The 21,927-nt window shown below is 43.4% G+C and overlaps 1 protein-coding gene across 1 annotated transcript; it reads right to left on the bottom strand.

The window, feature by feature from the left end:
• Positions 1-555: 555 nt before the first annotated feature.
• Positions 556-16,570, bottom strand: GABPB2 (GA binding protein transcription factor subunit beta 2). Its single transcript, XM_024201964.2, has 9 exons — positions 16,519-16,570; positions 14,038-14,177; positions 12,189-12,356; positions 10,221-10,415; positions 9,408-9,558; positions 6,422-6,535; positions 4,730-4,915; positions 2,244-2,389; positions 556-1,021 (listed from the first exon to the last, which is right to left on the bottom strand). Exons 2-9 carry the CDS (start codon positions 14,143-14,145, stop codon positions 734-736), a joined length of 1,356 nt encoding a protein of 451 aa, XP_024057732.2. The 5' UTR covers positions 14,146-14,177; positions 16,519-16,570; the 3' UTR covers positions 556-733.
• Positions 16,571-21,927: the final 5,357 nt, after the last annotated feature.

Raw genomic sequence — 21,927 nt, 5'->3', positions numbered from 1 at the left:
CAGTTTTAATATTCCCTGATATCTCAAATTGCTTAAATGCTAAAGAGCTCATGCAAACTTAGCCTGTGCTTTGTTCTTGTAGGAGTACTGTATTTTGGATTCATTTTTGAAACAAACGTATCCTCTACAAAGACCAATCCATTTTCCACCTTCTCTCAAAGGGCTTTGGAAGATATTGTCAATAGTGTTTTATTTCAGCAACGAGGTTTGCTTTCCAATAAAAGCCAGCTTTTTAATGAAAAGTTTATACCCCCAAACAGACTGTTTGTGAGACTCCAAATCATGGTTTCCAATCCGATAACTACACACAAGGGTGCAAATAGGTCATTGCATAAAATTTGTTTTCAGTGCAGTAAATTCAGGGCAGCTGAGCGCTATTACCAGCTACTTTGGCAATGAGGTACTTCTCTTTCCCCACCCACCCCTTTCCCTCCCACATTATAGACCTATGTCACAAAATAAGCTTGTTGGTCACTTGCTGGCTAAATTTATTAGGGTACTTTTTAAAATACCTCTCTCTCAACATCAAACTATAAAAGCACCTTTGGCTTTGTGTTCAAAGCAAATTAATGTTATGAGCTGCAGGAGAGATTTTATCCCTCTGAATGGAACCACACAAGCAGTTCAGTTCTTCAATATTCCAGTAGACCACTTAGCTCACAATGTTGCTTGTCAAAAGCATCTCCTTTAAAATAATGTTTTTCCTTTAAAACCGGAGTTGGTAACCCGCAGGTTATGCCGTTACGGTTTCCACGGCAATGTCAGTAGGCTGCTCTGTTTCCACCACAGTTGCTGCAGACCCTTCCATTTCCTCTGACGATACCACAACTGCATCCACCTCAGCAATCTCTTCAACCACTGTAAGCTCAGCACCATTGGGCTGCGGTCTTGCCATGGCTTCAAGCTTTAGCCGGTATTGCTCCGCTTCTTGTTCTTTCTTCATTAGCTGGCTTCGATATTCTTGCGCCTTTCTGTTTGCCTCGTGCAACTGCTGCTGTAACATTTCCCTTTCGTTATCGTCCTACAAAACAAGACAGACTCTGACTAGTGCCCAAATGAGTCAGCAGCTTGCACCTGTACCTGGGATGCAAGCACTAATACACAATACCTAGACACAGGTAAGAAAGGACAGACCAAGTGCATAGAGAGATAATGGATGTCTCAGGGCATAGGGATACAAAGCCTTTTGCCTCTACTCATTGGTAAATCTAAAACAGGGCTGGGTTGTATCACCTCAGGGCTGATTAGTGGCCTCTGTTAAGTGAAATCAAGTTGCACAGGGTATATGTTAAGGCACAAACTGTCCGCTGGTCTTTTCAGCAAGGTAGGCTAGGCACAGTTCTCTAGTATAAGTGACCCCATAAGGATGGATTAGTGGGGTTTCCATATTTCTTTATCATCCAGATGCAAAAGCAACAGTGTTGGCAACTGGGGAGAGGGCTAGAGAAACAGACTAAACAAAAAAAGAATCCACAACACCTAGTGGCCCCCAAAATCAAAAGGTAAGTTCTGCCACCAAAAAAAACTTATCCAGCACCCTCCCATTTGGAAGGATATGTAATCTGACTTTCTTTAAAACAGCAGCTGGAATGTGAAGAGTGGTCAGTCTCACATTGGGTCTGTTCTCACTGCAGTTTTAGAGGGAGTTCTAAATAATAGAGCAGAGTACAGTGCTTCAACTCAATAGCCTGGGCTCAAAAATTAACTAACTGACAAGATTACACAAAGAGTGACTTGGAAGAGACTCTTCCTTCCACCACCAGCGACTCAACTGCTAACACCACTTGCCCTATGGCCTAGTGGGCAGAGCACTTCACTGCCATGCGGAAGACTTGGGTTCTTATTCCCTGCTCTGCCACTGGCCTGCTGGGTGACAGTATGCAAGTCACTTCCCCTCGCTGTGCCTCAGTTTCCCCCTCCTTAAATGGAGACCATGATACTCACCTCGGTAAAACATCTGATATCTACTAACGAACAGCACTACATAAGAGTGAAGTGGTATTAATGTATTGCATATTAACTGATCATACAGATTGAGCATAAAGAATGAGAAACATTATAGTGAGAGTTTTCAGAAATGGGAAAGACATGATCATTGACTAAATTTAAAATCAACTTGGGCCACATCATTTATATTGAGTGTTATTTTTTAACTATACTTGAAACCCTACATTCTCAGTTCAGTGCAGACTGATAGTTTAGACTCCACCCATTTTCTATGAAAGTTACAAACGAACTTTTACCTTGTTTTCTTCCAAATCATTTACATTTTGGTCAATTTTTTGCTTCTTCGCTGGTGGATGTTCTTCCTCTTCTACAACATCATCATCATCTTCTTCTTCTTCAATAACAGTCTCTTCTGCAACCTGACCAGCAGGTACAGTTAGAACTACAAGTCAAGGAATATTAAATGCAGGAAATGAATATACAATGGATTACAGATGCTTTCGTACATAAATCCAGAGACACAGATTACTTCGAAATTAATGCATGAGGGAGGTGCTCCTCTGCACAGAAGTGGTGGGAAACTTAAATCAGTAATTCCTAAATTCCACTGAAGGGACGCAAAGCTTCTTATCAAGTCCCGGGTTACGTTTCCTTGTTCATATCTTGCATTAAGACATTCTATTTGCTACAGCAAGAAGAAAGTTTCAGAGCCCATTCACCACCTACCTGGGAGAATCTTAAGTCAAAGGTGAATGTTTTTTGTTAAACACTCCCCCTATTTTAGGGAATACTATAGTTCTTTCATCATCCTGTTCTTGTCAATAGCATAGCAATTGAATTAAGAGGGTACATAAAACTTGTGAATATTCCAGAGCACAAGTACATTATAAATACATAAACAAGTTTTTGTTCAGGGAACCTGATATGTAACATTTCATTCTATCAGAAACAGATCATATTTAGTTGGGGATTGGTCCTGCGTTGAGTAGGGGGTTGGACTAGATGACCTCCTGAGGTCCCTTCCAATCCTGGTATTCATGATTCTAGGATATGAACTACTGTGTTCTATCAAAAGTGTTCTAATTAGGAACATCGACAGAACAAGCTACAGATCAATAATTATATGTAGACATTTGGCAAATAATTCTGAATAATAAATTTGAGAAAATTGTTTTCCATTCATGGACAGTTTGCAAACAAACAGAGGTGAAATGAAAATAAGTACCGTATATACTCGTTCATGAGCCGGATTTTTTTAGTAAAAAAGGGAGGCACCAGAGAAGGGGGTCAGCTTATGAATGGGTATAGAGAGGGAGAGGTGGGACACAGCCCCTCCCCCCAACAGAGGGAGCAAGGAGAGGCAGCACAGCCAGAAGGGAAGAGGTAGGGCCAGAGTCTCTCTGCTTCTGGCCACGCTGCTCTCCCCCAGCCTCTGAAGCAGCTGCAGCTCTGGGGCTGGCAGGCTGCGGCCGCGCCGCCCGGTCTGGCCCGCCGGAGCAGGCTGTGGCCAGGTCAGAGACATCCGCCCCTGGCCCTCCCCAGATAAGGCGGGAAGGGATGGGGAGAGTGTGGGGAATGGTCACAGGGGTTACTCCCCTGACTCCCAGCTTCTCCTCGCCAAAAAATTTCCCCACCAGTTGCTGTCCCGGCCCAACAGGGTTAGCAGCTGGTGCGCCGGGACACTTTGTTTACTTAGGTTTACCTCTGTGCCTGCGGACGTTCAAGGTAAACAACCCATCTCGGCCCGCCAATGGCTTATCCTGATGGCCCGGGAGCCAAAGTTTGCTGATCCCTGAATTATAGGGTCGGCTTATGAACGGGTTATAAAAATTTCCATTTTTACTTATCCATCTTGGTGGGGTCGGCTTATAAACGAACCGGCTCATGATCGAGTATATACGGTAATTCATTATGACTGGTCTGCCTCTCTGTAAACTACCTATAACTTTGCATAGGTTTGTGAAACTGACAGATTAGATGATCTAAAACAATATAGTTAGAGTAATGGGATGAAAAGGTATACTTAACCGGACAATCAAGAAAAATGTCTTAAAACCAAGTTCTATTTAGACTCCGAAATAATCACGCAAGGGATATTGGTAGAAAAACAGTTGGTTGAGTCATTTAAATCCAGATTGGAGAGGACACATACAATCATGTAGTAGGAAGGCGGGGAAGGATAGCTCAGTGGTTTGAGCATTGGTTTGCTAAACCAAGGGTTGTGAGTTCAATCCTTGAGGGGATCACTTAGGGATCTGGGGCAAAATCAGTACTTGGTCCTGCTAGTGAAGGCAGGGGGCTGGACTCTATGACCTTTCAGGGTCCTTTCCAGTTCTAGGAGATAGGATATCTCCATATATAAGGAACCAATCCTAGCCTAGCTGGTGGGAGGAATGCACCAGATAAATATTTATCATAAATTCTATTAGGTTATCATTACACATGTTTCACTCATTTTAATTCAACTATTAATATTAGAATAAAAATGTAGTACTGTGTGTTAAATTAGAACGATTATGTAACTAGCTTCAGTCATAAATCTTAATTCTCCTCTCCATTCTTTTATAGAGCTCACTTGGAAGGTACACATTTGTAGCAGCACACTACAAGCAAGCTGAACTATGTAATAGCCTCATTTTTCCTCTCCGCCCCCGCCCGCCTACTTTCCCGAGATTCACAGACCTAAGTCTATCTCTATGCATCTACCATAGCTTTTTTTAATTTTTAACATTAGGAAAGTCTAAAACTGGCTTACAGTTTTCTAAAGTGAGTAGCCTCTTACCTTGCTGTCCATCTTGCATGGTCACTATAAACGGCTGGCTGATACCACTAGTAGGAATGGCTGTTTGGAGACTGCCCAGTGGAACGCCATCTGTTACTATCGTAATGACTCGTTGACCTCCACTGCCAACCACCTGCTGTATTGCAGAATCTACAGAATTTGCTTCCACTATTTCCTCTGTGTTAGCTAGAGAAAGCAGAGCAAAACTCCCAAGTTTATTAAAAAAAAAAAAAAAAAAAATTAAGAAAAAGCTACGCTTGGAGTAAATGAGTCAATGTTTACTGCACAAGAACTGCAAACACTGAAGCATCTGGTATGGAGTAATCTGCAAATGTTAAAAATCTAAAATGGACAAAATAAAATACCAATACAAGCACAGCAACTTTCCAATGGTAAAAATAATTCTCTTCAGATACCTAGATGAATTTAAAGCACCAGCATTCACAAATACAAATAAAACTAATACAGTAAAAAGTACTCTGTCTCTGAAAAAAATGGGTTCAAAGGTTTAAAAAAAGATTACATAATGTTTGCTTTTAAAAGCTGGCCAACTTGATAATTCTAAAGTCAACTGGTGGTTTCCACACTCTGCACATTGTACATATACCATAAAGCAGTGCTGCTCAACCCACGATCCAATCAGCATGCAGCTGTGACCCATGTGACATCCTCAGGGCCATGTAGGAAGTATATATATTGTGTGGCTGCAACCCACATAACAAAGAGCTGCATATGTGGCCCACGATGGGAAATAGGCTGAGAATCACTGCCATAAAGCATCACAAACTATTTAGAATAAAGTACGGTAGAACCCTGTTTTATGAACCAATTGGGACTAAGGAGTTCATAAAATCAGAAAGTTCAATTTTAGGAACATCTCAAAATTACAGCAGGCACAGTGCATAAATTGCAGTTTGGTGCCGTGAATTATTTTCTTCTTATCCTTCAAAACCACTGCAAAGCAATTTCCAATACACTGATAGCATCAGACATAAAGAGGTGTCAACTTGCTCAACGACATCACTTTTACCATGCGATTATTTCCCCCTCCCGGGTCAGGAAAAATAGTTCATATAAATGGTTGTTCATGATGTTCATAAAATTGAGATTCTATGGTATGCATAAAAAGAATCCAAATGTTACCAAGGCCTCAAGACAGCCTAACACTTAAAAATAAATAAATAGATAAACAAACCACAATGAGGCTTTGTAAAATCAGGGGGAACATACAAAATATCGAGGTGGCAATAAAATCATTCCAAACTATGTTTTGTAAAACTGGAGTTTGAAAAAATATCACTGTCCATATGTGTGTAGTAAGGAGCATCTGACAGAGATACAGGCTGCGTCCTATTCTATTTTTATAACACGTAGTTGGACAGAACAATTCTAACAGGATCCAGGTCAAAACAGGATAGAGTGAAAGACTGGTTAGTAAAAAATACTTTGGTGCTTCATTCAAAGAAGTAACTATTGTTTGTAGAAATATCTGAGCTATGACAATAGATAAATCTATTAGCCTTGCAACTACTGCCAAATATTATATCACTTTGCAACGCTCGAGTTATGCTGAATGAATTCCAATCCTTTTTACAAGCTATACTTAAGTAACTCAATTTTCTTATGATTTCTTGCAAATTATACACTAGGGATTAAATACATTGATGTCAATGCCAGATTCATCCCACCTACCTGTAGATCTGTTTGAATTGGAAAGGGGAGCTGATGCTTCAGCGAGGGCTGCAAGCGTGGCAAGCACAGAGGTTGTTGAGTTTGAAAACTGCACTGTAGATACACGGGAATCACCTGTTTTGAGGAAATGAAGGCAAGTGAAGGAGATTTGCAATCAGAGTATTGTACTATACTATTAAGACTTTACTAAAAGAAGTGTTCAAGCAAAAAAATGCTGCCAAAAACCTACTGCTCTACTGGGGCTGTTTTTCCAGCCTACAATTCATACCTAGCATACCCCACTTCAAGATCTGAAACAGTCCCACATACTGTTCTTAGAACATGGTTGAAATAAATACCTTATATTGAATATTCATTTTTCTGGATTTAAAAATAAATGTATTAGAAACAATGCAAAGGAATTAAATGGAGTAAATTGATGCAAGCTAACATGACTTACTCCACTTCTTCGGATGCATAGAGTGAAAGTTACAGATGCAGGCATTAACTGTAACTTTCACTCTATGCATCCGAAGAAGTGAGGTGTTTACTCACGAAAGCTTATGCCCAAATAAATCTGTTAGTCTTTAAGGTGCCACCAGACTCCTTGTTGTTTTTGTAGATACATGACTTACTCCAGCATTGTCACAAAGATCACCTTCAAGTGGCCAAATGGTAATCCACTGGGCTATCAAAATCCAGATTTTGGCACCACAATTAGTTTTCATTCTGAACAGATGTGAACAATGTTTTCAAAGCCACACATGATCAAAACACAAGGCCTCACCAGCACAGAACTGACACAGTCTGACTACATTAGCATTATGCAAAAGCGGTTGCTATACATTTAATTATATTTACCTGACTTTGCAGTATCACATTAATTTCAATTACAGAATTGCAAATACCAAAAAAATTTTTTAAAAGTCTGTTGACATAAGCTAATTATAGAACCCAAGTTCTTTTACTGTGAGATTTTGCCAATCTATAAAGTATTGACTCCGTTCAGCATTGCTTTTAAGAAAACACATTTTGTTTGTTACAAATCAACAATCAGAGCTTTTTCTTGAAAGCTAAATCAGTCAGTTATAACCACTTAGCCATTTCAATGTATGGTTTGAAAACCAGCTTCACAAAATAAGCCAGTCAGTCGAAACACAACAAAGGAACTGGTGTAAAGACTATCAGAGTCAGCATATCAAGTTCTTGAACTGCAGATTCGGCTTCGTGCAAGGAATAAAAATCATCCCAATTCCAGTGCAAGAAGCTTCTTCCCTCAACCGAGCACAGTAATCCATTACACTGAGACAGTAGTGACTGAACAGAAGAAAGAAAGAAAGAAATCTAAGTGGGACCAAAATTAGTATATTCAATATGCTATTTTCAGAAAGTTGTAAGTTTGTTATTTCTGAACAAAATTTCTTCAGGCAAGTAAAAGACATTTGTCCTCATTAAGGAGTTTGTAGTTTTAAATAAACTTTTTAGTCACTTACGAGCAAGAAGTGGTACAAAAAGTGTCTTAACTTACGAAAAAAAACGTTAAACTATTACTTGCTGTGATTGAAGTACAGTCTCTAATGCCCTCTTGTGGGCAAATAAGATAAATGCTAATGACATGTTGGGATAAGGGTTTGCTGGCCCCAACAGACCAGGAGTTACTATTGACAAGAGTAAAGTTTTAGAGTGTGGCACCCAAAAAGAACAAAATGGGGAAAATATATTGGCCTTTTCATATTTTTAACATTAATCGGGTACATATATTGTGGGAATGTCCTTGTTTTAGGACAAGGTGTGATATTATCCACGTGAAGCTCTTTTAATCCTCAGGTGGTGGTGGTGGGTTTTTTTGGGGCAGGGGGGTGTTAATTATGGGATCTGTCAATTTAATAAAGGAGTAAACCACATAGAAAGTTTCTACTCAAAGTAAATTCAGAGTCTCACTGAAGTCAATGGGGCCACACACAAGATTAGGGTGCCGATTGCAGCATTGGGCCCTTAGAACTGAAAACAGGAAACATTCACATTTGTAATATTGCTCCAATCAACTCTGGCAAACACTCATGCATGTGAACAGTCCCATTAGCTTCAAAAGTTACTCACATGCAGAAGTGTTTGCAGGGTCAGGCCCTCAACTTGCTTCACAAACCTTGTATTTAGAAGCCTCCTTAAGACTGAAAAGAAACAGTAGTTTGGATTTCCCAAATATAACAAAAAACAACAGGTTATAAAGTCTCACGTAAGGAAAAGAATTTATATTCAGCCTTAAATGAATTTTTCAGAGAAATTTACGGAAATAACTAGCTTCCTCATTTTTTATCTTATCTCTAATCTATTGGCTGGGAAAAAATAAGTTGAGTAACCTGTACACCTAAGATAAATGGAAAATCATTGCAGATAATGTGTTTCCTTATTTGACATTCAAATACACGAGACGACTCACTCTGTTCTTCCAGTTAATAAGTAATAAAACAGAGTATTGAATGAATCCTTGACAAATTTAGGGATTAGGTACCAAATGGTGAATATCTACTCAAATTTTACTAGTGGAACTGGCATTGGCCACTGTCGGAGGACAGGATACTTACTGGGCTAGATGGACCTTTGGTCTGACCCACTATGGCCGTTCTTATGTTAACTACCAGTGCATTGTAATTTGAGTCCTTTACATTTCCCAAGTTATGAAGGTTCTATTTTATTGCTTATAATACACACTGAGCCAGATCCTCAACTGGTGAAAATAGCAAAGCTCTCCGCTGACTCAATGGAACAAGCCTTTTCATGCCAGCTTAGGTTCTGGCCCATTATCTTTTACAGATAAAGTGTATATTTTGATAGGACGGATATTTTAGTGCATTCCAATATATTTTAAAGAACTTTCTCTACTAACTTGGAACATCTGCCTTCTACAATTCAGAAGACTGAATTGAGAGATGCAGCTTTCTAAAAACCTTTACACGAGAAATATTTTGGAGAAACATTTTTCGCCTACATGTTCACAGAATCTTACCTGAGGTTGTTTTGGTGTTTGCTGAAGAAACAAAACTAGCAAGATTGAGAACTTCCCCTGATGCAAGGATAAATGGTGAGGCAACAGTCACTGTATTTGTGACAGGATTTGATCTCTCTGGATTCATGTTCACCTGATTCTGCATTGCCTCCTTCAGAAGAAAAAGCAATTAGGCACACATTTGATCTCATCTCCAATAAGAGAAATAATACTTGGCATCTATACAGCATTTTGGGGGCCTGATTCTCTGTATCTCTGCATCTTGTGTAGTCAAATAATTGTATTTGCTTTGCACTGGTGCAAAAGTAGGTGTAAAATACTACCAAATCAATCAGAAATTGCAGCGTTTTACACTAGTGTAAATCAATACACAAGTTGCAGGGCAACAGAGAATCAAGCCCACTATTTAAATAGCCTTTTCCAAACATTAACTAATCAACCGTGTAATAAAATTAAAATAATCTGCTTCTTCCATTCCCATTTCCCAGAGGCATGTTTCCACAAACATTCCAACAACAAGAGAGTCAATTCCATGAGTCCAGAAGCAGAGTTTCTAAAGAACTGCGTGTCTGCAAAGAAAACCAATGCAGCTCAGAAATGTTGGACATTATCCTCCGAATCTACTACCTTAGTGATGAAGAAACTAATATCAATTGACATTGCAATATTTTATACAAGTTACCACAATTCTGATTCAGGCATGCAAAAGAGTTTCTGTAGGAAATGTTCATTCTCATCGCATTGGCAAATGCTGTAGGCAGATAGCTGATAATTACAGGGAAAGTACGTTCACAGATGTCTTCCTTAACCCACCTGCAGCATTACCAGAGTCTCTGCATTGTTCTTGTCCAGGGCTATATCAAAGGCTGATTTATCAAACTTGCTGAAAGTATGAACATCAGCTCCATACTTTATAAGCAACTCTACAACATCGCGATGGTTGTGTTCTGTTGCCCAGTGCAAGGCAGTCATCTTCAACATGTCCTTGGCATTTACATCAGCACCATTCTGAGAGAAATAAAAGCATTGCTTTAATCTAACTGTATTTTTTTCAGAGCATGGCCTCTCCCTGATTCAAGAGAAACAGGCTAAACACAAAAGGTGGAATTACAAAGGTACTTCTGCACCTAAATCCCAGACTTAGGCAGCTACGTCCCAGTTTTGGTTCTACTGGAATCCACAAAACTCCTGCCGAACCCTACAGGTGCCTAAACTCACTCAGCGCCTACTTTTGTCAGAGCAAGAGTTCCCTTGGCACCTATGTTCCTGCCTCTGGGTATGTGCACTGCTGCCTACCTCCCACCAAAGCCCCAGCGTGAACGTGGTTCACGAACAAAGGGGAAGACAGACAGACATTCGGCCACCTAAGACACATGCAGGGCTTGATCCAGTAGGCATGCTCAGAGGTGCTGGAGGCACGACTCCAAGTGGCAGGTTCCCATTCGTAGACAGATGCCTCCCTGTAGCCCAGAGTTAGGCACCTATCTCTGATAGAAGAGCAGAACATAGCACACGCCCCTCATTAGCGTCTCCCCTTGGTACCTTAGGGTGGGAAAAAATAAGTTGAGTAACCTGTACACCTAAGATAAATGGAAAATCATTGCAGATAATGTGTTTCCTTATTTGACATTCAAATACACGAGACGACTCACTCTGTTCTTCCAGTTAATAAGTAATAAAACAGAGTATTGAATGAATAGGGTGGAGCTACCATGCAGGCTTTTGTGGATTGCATTCTAACATCTATCTCTCCTCATTCATGGTATGGAATATAGACACCTAGCCCAGCTTTGTGGATCACAGTGTTGTCCCTGTGAGTGTCTAGGCACCTAAAAGTTAAGTGCCACCATCATGCTCAGCATTGCAACGTCTAAGTCCCTTCATGATCCCACCCAACGTGCAGTCAAATATGTGCGTATGCATGCGCACACACACCACTTAAGAATTTAGAGATTTGCTTTGGTACTAATCTCTTACAATTATACTCATCCTAGGTATCATTTGTTACAACGGGTAAAACAATTCAGACAATAGGATTCTTTAAGCAAACAGTGTTGCTTTAATGTCATCCTGAGCTATGTGCTTCCTGTTCTCCTGCACAGGCATCACACTGTTTTAAATCAGCATTTCTCAAAGTGGGGGTCCCGACCCAACAGGGGGTTGCAAGACTATTGTCGGGGATCACGGTATTGCCACCCTTCCTTCCTCCTTCTCACTACAGAAGGGGGGGGAGGGATAGCTCAGTGGTTTGGGCATTGGCCTGCTAAACCCAGGGTTGAGAGTTCAATCCTTGAGGGGGCCACTTAGGGCTCTGGGGCAAAATCAGTACTTGGTCTGCTAGTGAAGGCAGGGGGCTGGACTCGATGACCTTTCAAGGTCCCTGCCAGTTCTAGGAGATATTATAATAAATAGAGATATCCTAATAAAGGTTGGCATGATATGGGAATAAGGGGTGGGGGTGTTGTCACAGCCTGAAATATTTTCAAAGGGGGGCCCAGCAAAAAAAAAAAGTTTGAGAACCCCGGTTTTAAATCTCCTGTAGTTATCACTAAATTAAGCAGTGATTTCATTGAACAATTCTGAGGTTTTCCTTAGAAAAGTTTTTAAAATGATACTTAAGAGGGGGAAGAAGTTTTGTAATTCATCCTACCAATAAAAATATCTAATTGGCACTGATCGACCAATAACTTCTTCACATAGAGAGTAATGCCTAATAAGGGACATTACAATGTAATTGATCGGATTTATATTCTGCAGATTGATACACAACATCTCACTTACCCTAATTAGCAGTTCTACAATATGTGTATGTCCATCAGCTGCAGCCATATGCAATGGTGTCCTGTCCACTTTGGTTCGAGCATCTCTGCTAACACCTGCTCGAAGCAGCACTTCTGCTGTTGAATAATGGCCATACTGGGCCGCAAGATGAAGAGGTGATGTCCCGAGCTGTATATTAAAAAATGTTTTTAAAAAAGTTATCTGTTCAACGTAGGTGTGGAAGCACATATTTATCTCCATTAATGTGTTCAGCAATTTTAAAGAACTAGAGTTACACCCTCACCATATCCCCCACAGTAGGGGAGGTACAAACCCTTAAGTGCACAGTGGCAAGGGGGGGAAAAGAGCCACCTGGCCAGAGGGCTGAATGTCAGGAAGTGGTAGAGGGCTGAGTTAAATGGATAGATCACCATGGGGTCTAGAGAGCAACTACTGGCAGGGGGCACCCAATGCAGAGGGATGGCCATGGTATGCTCTGCCAGAAGGGGGCAAACCAACCAGCAATTGACCCTGCAACAAGCACCAATTATGTAAATGAATGATTGGGATTATAGTCCCTGCGTAGATAGCAAACAAAATTAGATTGTGATCACTTGCACCACGGCAAATGTTAAAAAATAATCTGATCACTGAACTAAAGTTCTGTCAAATGAGATCTGATATACAATTACTTTAAATGAAACATTTAAAATATATCCACAAAAAAGGCATTAGCTGCCAATCAATACGGTTGGCTGTTCTAATTCCCTCTTATAACCTTTAAATTCAGTATTTAAATGTACTTAGCAAGTTAATATAGTTTGAAAAACATTGACACTTAAGGATGACTTTAAAGAAGACTTAAAAGGAGCGATCAAACACCCCCATACACAAGAACAGGTAAAAAATTGCTCAACATTCTATAACAGCGGCACCCAAACTGGTTACACTGGCAATGTACCAGAGTATGAATGCCATGCTTTGGCCCCATCCTTTAACTTCACCTCCACCCCGATATAACGCGACCCAATATAACACGAATTCGGATATAACACGGTAAAGCAGTGCTCCGGGGGGAAGACGGGGGGGACTGCACACTCCGGTGGATCAAAGCAAGTTCAATATAACGCGGACCTATAATGTGGTAAGATTTTTTTGGCTCCCGAGGACAGTGTTATATCGAGGTAGAGGTGTATTTAAACCCATACTTAACTTTACTACCCCAAACTAGTCCCACTTACTCCAATGGGGCTACTCCATGATAGTAAAGTTTTTCACAGGGTAATTCCTCCTGCAGGAACAGGGGTCAACCAATGTTGACCAGCTTTCAGGATCAGGGCCTAAGTCTGCATAAACACTTCAAAAGTGTACGAATGCTTGTTGCTTGAATTTCCCAGCAATGAAATGTCACAGTTAATCAGTCTGGTCGTCACACAGTTACAGAGCAAGGGTGCCCAGGAGCTAAGTTAGGACTCTCAACGTCTTCACTACCGTAGTAATCGATCTATCGGGGATCGATTTATCGCGTCTCATCTAGACGTGATAAATCGATCCCCAAACGCGCTCCCCGTCGACTACGGAACTCCACCAGGGCGAGAGGCGGAAGCGGAGTCGACGGGGGAGCCGCGGCCGTCGATCCTGTGCTGTGAGGACATGAGGTAAGTCGATCGAAGATACGTAACTTCAGCTACGAGAATAGCGTAGCTGAAGTAGACGTATCTTAGATCGATTCCCTCCCCCCCCACCCCAGCGTAGACCAGCCCTTAAGATTATCACCTACTCCTCAGGTTGCCCTCATAGGATCTGTTCTATATTTTAGTTGGAGTAAATACCTTTATGGAAAAAGTAGCCTTTTCTATTAAAAACATACCCAGTCAGTGGTGAAAGGAGCACCATTTGCCATTAACGTTCTAACTTCATCATCTTGCCCTTTGCGAGCTGCTTCTAGCAACCTCTTTCCGAGGTCCACTAACGACATCTTTATACATGGGAACAAATATTTTCAGAAAGCTGCATTTTAAAACAGAAAAAAAAACACTTTAATGTGCAATATGACTAAAATATCATCAGCTAGACTAGGACATAGATTGATTTCCAGTGTGCATCTAAGCCTGATATGACCAGTAAATTACTTAATGAGTTCAAGTGTTTATGAAAATATATATCTTTTTAATGTTCAGTACTTGCAACATGATAGGACTGCAAAATGCAACCCTGATCCTGCAACTGGATCAGCTGATACAGACCCAATAGCTCAAGTGTACCCCTGTTGACTTCAGAGGCTCAGCATGGACCCGAGTCCAAGTCTACAATAGCAACAGCAACACATAGTACTTCGTAAATACAGCATTTTACAAAGATTAGTTACTTCGTCTTCACAAACACCCCACCCCCACGAGCGAAGGGGCTGATATCCTTGTCCTCGTCTTACAGCTGCCAAACACTGAAAAATAAAGTGACTTGTCCACGTTCATAAAGGCAGTCTGTTTTAGAGCTGGAAATAGGAACTCCTGCGTTAAGTCTACTAAGCAATGCTGCCTCTGTTTTTCAAGCTATACTTTAAAGGTATAATAAATAAGTTAATCGGGGGATCTGAAGATTTTGTCTGACACAGATACAGTGACATTTCATTCCTATGAAGAACTGACATGAAGCTTAAGTATTAATTTATGTGCAAGGCTCTTCAAATGGCTACAAGTGAATGTCTATGTATACCAGTACTGAACTGCACAGTTAATCAGTGAATCCATCAGATCTTTAACTGAGATAAAAGTTTTATGAAAAAAGTATCACAGGGGTAGCCGTGTTAGTCTGGATCTGTAAAAGCGACAAAGAGTCCTGTGGCACCTTATAGACTAAGGTTAGTCTATAAGGTGCCACAGGACTCTGTCGCTTTTTATGAAAAAAAAAGTTATACCACTTCATTGAACAATTCAACAGAAGTGTCCAAATATACCATAAGTAACCCCAAGTACGTAAATGACAGTAAAACAATCTCTTTAAAAAACCTAATTCTCCTCAAGTAACATAGCCAATGTAAAATTTCCCATTTTACATGACGGTATTTTAAACCTAAGGGCGCAATTATTATATGCCAAGTATTAAACATAGAAGGCAGGAGTGTGACCATTTTTAGCTCGGTCATAAAAACCTGATGTTCAAGGAAACAAACTGGAAAGACGAAAAAAATCCTTGCACTATTTCTAGGTGTTCATGCAGCTTGTATGACGACATCTTAAAAGGGCCACTTTAAATAAGCGCCGCATCACGCTAAAGCAGTCTGTATTCCTTGCTGAACCTTTTAGGTGCGAGCCCATTCCCACAAATGCTCACATATGTTTAACTTCGGCCCAATCCTACAAGGAGTACCATGCAGCACAAAACAGGCACCCACGTGCAGAGCTCATTACAGGATCAGGGCCTTTTTGTACATCCACATTGACTTTGAGGCAATTGTGCACATGTGTAAACACAGGCAGGATCCTCCTGGCCTTAGCAAAAAGAACAGGAGTACTTGTGGCACCTTAGAGACTAACAAATTTATTAGAGCATAAGCTTTCGTGGGCTACAACCCACTTCTTCGGATGCATAGCCTTAGCGTCACTTACGCTGATTCTTAGTAGGACAGCCTTTATTTTGAATGCTCCTTTAACAGTCTGCTAAGCCCCAGTTTTACACTTAACTTGCCACGCGTGAACAGCTCCGTTGAGTTCAATGTACATCAAGCGAATCATGGGTGTAAGTATTTGCAGAACTGGGGCTTAACGGTGGCGGTTTGGATTTATTTTAAAAACTACAAAACCCGCAGTTTCTCTCATCGCACTTTAACCTAACTCTGGATTCATTATTGAACAGCTATAAAACCATCAAAATCAGGAGCCCCCCCCACCGCCCCCATGCTCACAACCCCCCCACCCTAGTCAAGGTCTCCGTAGGATCTGACACCTGAAACTTCCTCCTCTCCAGCAGCAACAGGAGAAAAGCTTCAGCTAAACACTTCTTTGTAACCTGTCCAGGGATCAGAATAAAGCCCCGCACTCGTTTCTACTCAGTCTGGGTCCAGGAGCATCTGCCCCCACCTCCAATGCGCTGCAACACCCCCCCGCCCCGCCAGCCCCTCAACCCCACAGAAGTGGGGATCCCCCGCCCCGGGAGTCACCCTCTCACCTCAGGCTCCCTCCCTTAGCCCCAACCTCTGGGGGGGGGCAAAGACCTTCCCAACCCCCAGCCTCCCCTCCAGGCAGGGGACCGCCTCTCCCAGAGAGAGCCCCCCCCAAGGGGCCTCTTCCCCACGTGACCCCCCCGTAGAGTGACCCCACTCCTCCCACAAGGAGGGGACCCCCCCACTCACCCCTGCGAGGCGGAGGCGGCCCCCGGCGGCGCCAGCGTGGGCGTCCCACGGGCCGGGGTAGGGGGTGGGGTTGCTGGGGTTACCTGCTTTTAACTGCCCCCCCTCTGCTCGGGAGGGAGGGAGACAAAATGGCGGACCCGGAAGTGGAAGAAGCCCCCCCCCTCCCGCGGCGGAGGGATACACGGAGGGGGGAAGAGGTCGCCCAAAGCCTCGAGCTGCTCTCGTCACACGGGCCCGCGGGGCACAAACCGTTATGGGGTAACAGGGGAGTAACAGTGTGACAGGGGATCGCCTAGCGATTCACGGCTGTATCCTTCCCCCGCGGGCCCCCAGATCCCGGGCCCGCCCAGTGCGGCGGCGGCTGCAGCAGCGCGGGGTTACTCGAGCGATCACTAACGGTTCACGGGCTTGGGGAGGGGGCAACCCCCCGCGCCTGGATTATTTTTCTCCGCGGAGGGAGACGACAGAGTTAATACACGGGACACGAGTGAGCGGGCGGACGCCCTGGGTGTAGTCCCGGCCGGGCGCTCGGCGGGCACTTTAGGCGCCAAGGATGAAAGTGAAGCGGCTGTTGCTAGTCCCCAGACACGTTTTTGTCCCAGATCCCTCAATGGTCCCCTCAAGTATTGAGCTCATAACCCTGGGTTTAGCAGGCCAATGCGCAAACCACTGAGCTATCCCTCCCCCACTTGATGTGGGGCTACAAGAGATCACATGTACTAGGCTTGGAGCCAGGGGACTTTGCATGGGTCAGAGCCAGAAATAGAGCCCATCCTAAGTCAAGGAATAATAATAATTAATGGAGATATCCTAGCTCCTAGAACTGGAAGGGGTCATCAAGTCCAGCCCCCTGCCTTCACTAGCAGGACCAAGTACTGATTTTGCCCCAATCCTTAAGTGGCCCCCTCAAGGATTGAACTCACAACCCTGGGTGTAGCAGGCCAATGCGCAAACCACAGAGCTATCCCTGAAAAATCTTGTCTTATGTTCAGTGGGGAAAATAGTATTTACTCAATTTAGCAAACTCAAGGTGAAGTCCTAGTGAAGCCAAAGCACAGAGTAAAAATCGTAAATGAATCAAACTGTACTATAGACTCACTATGGATAGAAATTCCATGCTTGAATAATAAGAGTATAGCAGTAGGAATATTCTACTGATTCTGATGACCTGACTAGGATGGTGATGGTGATTGTGAAATGCTTCGGGAGATTAAAGAGGCTATAGAAATAGAAAACTAAGTAATAATAGGGGATTTCACAACTATGCCCATATTGACTGGGTACATGTCACCTCAGGATGGGATGCAGAGATAAAGTTTCTAGACACCATTACTGACTGCTTCTTGGAGCAGCTAGTTCTGGAACTCACAAGGGGAGGCAATTCTTGTTTTAGTCCTAAATGGGAGCATAGGATCTGGTCCAAGAGGTGAATATCACGGAACCGCTTGGTAATAGTGACCATAATATAATTACATTTAACATTCTTGTGGGGCAAAAAACACCAAAGAAGCCCACCACCGTAGCATTTAACTTCAGAAAGGGGAACAACACAAAAATGAGGAAGCTAGTTAAATGGAAATTAAAAGGTACAGCCCCAAAAGTGAAATGACTGCACACTGCGTGGAAACTTTTTAGAAACACCATAATAGAGTCTCAAATTAAATATATATCCAAAATAAAAAAACACAGAAAGAGGACCAAAAAAGTGCCACCGTGGCTAAACAATAAAGTAAAAACAAATGGTTAGAAGCAAAAAGACATCCTTTAAAAATTGGATGTTAAATCCTACTGAGGAAAATAGAAAGCAGCATAAACTCTGGCAAGTCAAATGCAAAAGTGCAGGCCAAAAAAGAATTTGAAGAGCAACTAGCCAAAGACAAAAACTAAAGGAGCACTCAAGGAAGATGAGGCCATTGTAGAGAAGCTAAATTAATTCTTTGCATTGGTCTTCACTGCAGAGGACGTGAGGGAGATTCCCACACCTGAGCCATTCTTTTTTAGATGATAAATCTGAGGAACTGTCCCAGATTGAGGTGTCGGCAGAGGTGGTTTTGGAACAAATTGATAAACAGTGAGGAGTTACCAGGACCAGATGGTATTCACCCAAGAGTTTGGAAGGAACTCAAATATGAAATTGCAGAACTACTAATTGTGGTATGTACCTATCGCTTAAATCAGCTTCTGTACCAGGTGGCTGGAGGATAGCTAATGTGACACTAATTTTTTAAAAAGGCTCCAGAGGCGATCCTGGCAATTACAGGCCGGTAAACCTAACTTCAATGCCAGGAAAATTGGTAGAAACTATAGGAAAGAACAGAATTATCAGACACATAGATTAACACGATTTGAAAACATCTGCTCAATGTGAAGTGGCAGGCAAAAATCCCAACAGAATGTTGGGAACCATTAGGGAAGGAATAGATAATAAGACAGAAAATATCATAATGCCACTTTATAAATCCATGGTACACCCACACCTTGAATATTACATGGAGTTCTGGTCGTCCCATCTCAAGAAAGATATATTAAAATTGGAAGAGGTATAGAGAAGGGCAACAAAAATCATTAAGGGTGTGGAACAGTTTCTGTATGAATAGAGATTAAAAAGACTGGGACTTTTCAGCTTGGAAAAGAGAGGAGTGAAGGGGGATGTGGTAGAGATCTATAAAATCATGAATGATGTGGAGAAAGTGAATAAGGAAGTTTTATTTACTCCTTCACATAACACAAGAACCAAGGGTCACTCAATGAAATTAATAGGCAGCAGGTTTAAAATAAACATAAGGAAGTACTTCACAGAGCACACAGTCAACCTGTGCAGCTTCTTGCCAGGGGATGTTGTGAAGGCCAAAAGTATAACTGCATTTAAAAAAGAACTAAATAACTTCATGGAGCATAGGTCCACCAATGGCTATTAGCCAAGATGGACAGGGATGCAACCCCATGCTCTAAGAGTCCATAGCCACTGATTGCCAGAAGCTGGGAGTGGACGACAGGATGGATCACTCAACGATTGCCTGTTCTGTTCATTCCCTCTGAAGCACCTGGCACTGGCCACTGTTGGAAGACAGGATACTGGGCTAGATGGGACTATTGGTCTGACCCAGTAGGGATGTTCTTAATTTCCCATGAGTTAGAAGGTTAAGGTAAATACTAGGCTCCCCCATAGCTTTAACCCAAACGGCTTACCTGTGTGAAAATCATAAAACTGCCTTGTCTTCACTAGGATTGTACCTCATGTTAGTTAACTCCAGCTTGGTTTACATTACAGTTAGATCGACGTATGAAGCCATGCATGGACCTATTTGTGCATGTGTTTATGCTCAAATTTGTCTCTGGCTGACATAAGTGGCCCATTCTGGTAATGCAGTAAAACCACCTCCCCGAATGGTGCCACGCCATGGTCAAACTACTTTAGTCACCACAGTGCGAGTGTAGACATTACATGATCTGTGTCGACCCTAACGGTCCTTCAGTCACTGCCCCACAATTCCCCAGTCCCCATGACAGTTACTGCTCTGCTCACAATTTTAAACTCCACTGCCCAGGGGTCACAGAGACTGGAAGCCTGCCTCCTCCACTTTAAAAACCCTGCGTGTTTTTGAAATGTCTTTTCCTGCTTGCTCCCCTTGGTGAGCACACCTAGCACCTCACCTTTGTTTGCGTCCAGCTAACCATGCTGGCTCCAGGCACACACAGAGGTGCTAGAGCAGGCTAAAAGCACTGGATCTCCTGTGCCTGTGGAGAGAAGAGGCTGTGCAAGTGCAACTGTGGGCCAGCCACAGAAATATCAACATGTACAAGCAGATTGCACGTGGGATGCTGCAGCCCTTGGGATTTTGCTTCCCCCCGCCTGGTGTGGTAGAGCTCGGGCTTTGGCCCCCTATCCAGGGCAGCAGGGCTCTAGCAGGTTCAGGCTTCAGTCCCTCCTCCTGGGGTCATGTAGTAATTTTTGTTGTCAGAAGTTTGAGAACCCCTGTGCTAGATTAAAGAGTCCTCTCATGGGCAGCAGGTGAAGCTTCCCCTTGGGGAGGCTAGCCCTCCTGCCCCGCCTCTTCCGGGTGAGGCCCCGCCCCTTCTAGCTAAGGCCACACCCCCGAACGCTGCTCTCAGCGCCCCGTGGCTCTGGCCGGAGGAGAGGGCTGAGAGCTTGGTTGCAGTTGGGACCACAGCGCCACCCCATGACTGCCACCCCATCCATGGCCCTACCTCATTCCATCCCTTCCCCTGCAGCCCTACCCCCATCTGCCCATGGCCCTGCCCCCATTCTGCTCCCACTACGCCTCTTCCCCATGAGCCCCCCCCACTTGCTCCTTTCCGCCCCACTCCCCCACTGCCCCGCTGTGGCCCTGAGACCAGAAAAGCTCTTTGCCCCTGCCGTCTGGGACCATGGCAGAGGGAGATTTTTCCAGGAGCCCCAAATTGGCCGGGGCTCCAGGGCATGGTCCCCATGGGCCAGTGCGATAATCCGCTATTGCCCCCTCCCACCCCGCAAGGTTTGGGAAGGCTTAGCCTTCCCCAGCCTCCATTACGCACCACCCATGAGCCCTCCACCGACTGAAATCTAGGTACCGAGAGACCATGATCAAGTCACCCCTTAGCTTTCTCTTGGATAAACTAAATAGATTGAGATTCTTTAGACTTTCAGTCATTCTTGTAGCTCTTTGCTGAACCCTTCCCAATCTGTCAACATCCTTTTTAAAGTGTGGACACCAGAGCTGGACTCAGCATTCAGTGATGGTTTCTGCCGGTGATAAAGATAAGTCCCCAGGCACCGTGTAGCTGGGGTTGGTTATCTTGTTTCCTGTGCTCGGCACATGTTGACTCTCTTTCTGTGATAATGTTTCTTACTGATTGCCGGGGGATCGTCCTCCTGTGCCCCCTCTGTGCTGGGGAAGGGTGGGAAGAAATTCCAACCCACCCTGTACTTTGGAAGTGCAAGGTTCAACCTTGCAAGATGGCTGGCCTCCTCTGATGAATGTAGAAATCATTGGTAATATTTTTGTGAACTCTCTTGTGGCTCTGTACCCACCCTCCTCGGTATTGCTACCCCTTGTGGGGAAAGAATTCATGTTCTCCCTGGAAAATCAGGACTAGTAGGGTTACCATATTTGAACTTTCAAAAAAGAGGACACTCCGGGGGGGGGGGAGGTGTAGCCCCGCCCCCTAGCCACTCCCTCCCAATTCCTGCCCCCCTGACTGCCCCCCACAGAACCCCCAACCCATCCAACCCTCCCTGCTCCTTGTCCCCTGATTGCCCCTTCCCGGGACCCCTGCCCCTAATCACCCCCCGGGACCCCACCCCTTATCTAAGCCTCCCTTATCTTTGTCCCCAACTGCCCCCTCCTGAGACCCCCCCACCCTACCTGTCCCCTGACTGTTCTGACTCCTATCCACACCCCTGCCCCC

This window comes from Terrapene carolina, unplaced genomic scaffold (assembly GCF_002925995.2).
Source record: "Terrapene carolina triunguis isolate 2854851 unplaced genomic scaffold, T_m_triunguis-2.0 Scaffold675, whole genome shotgun sequence".
Classification (NCBI taxonomy): Eukaryota; Metazoa; Chordata; order Testudines; family Emydidae; genus Terrapene; species Terrapene triunguis.
The sequence above is the reverse complement of the archived record's forward strand: the minus strand, read 5'-3'. Positions and strand labels throughout refer to the sequence as shown.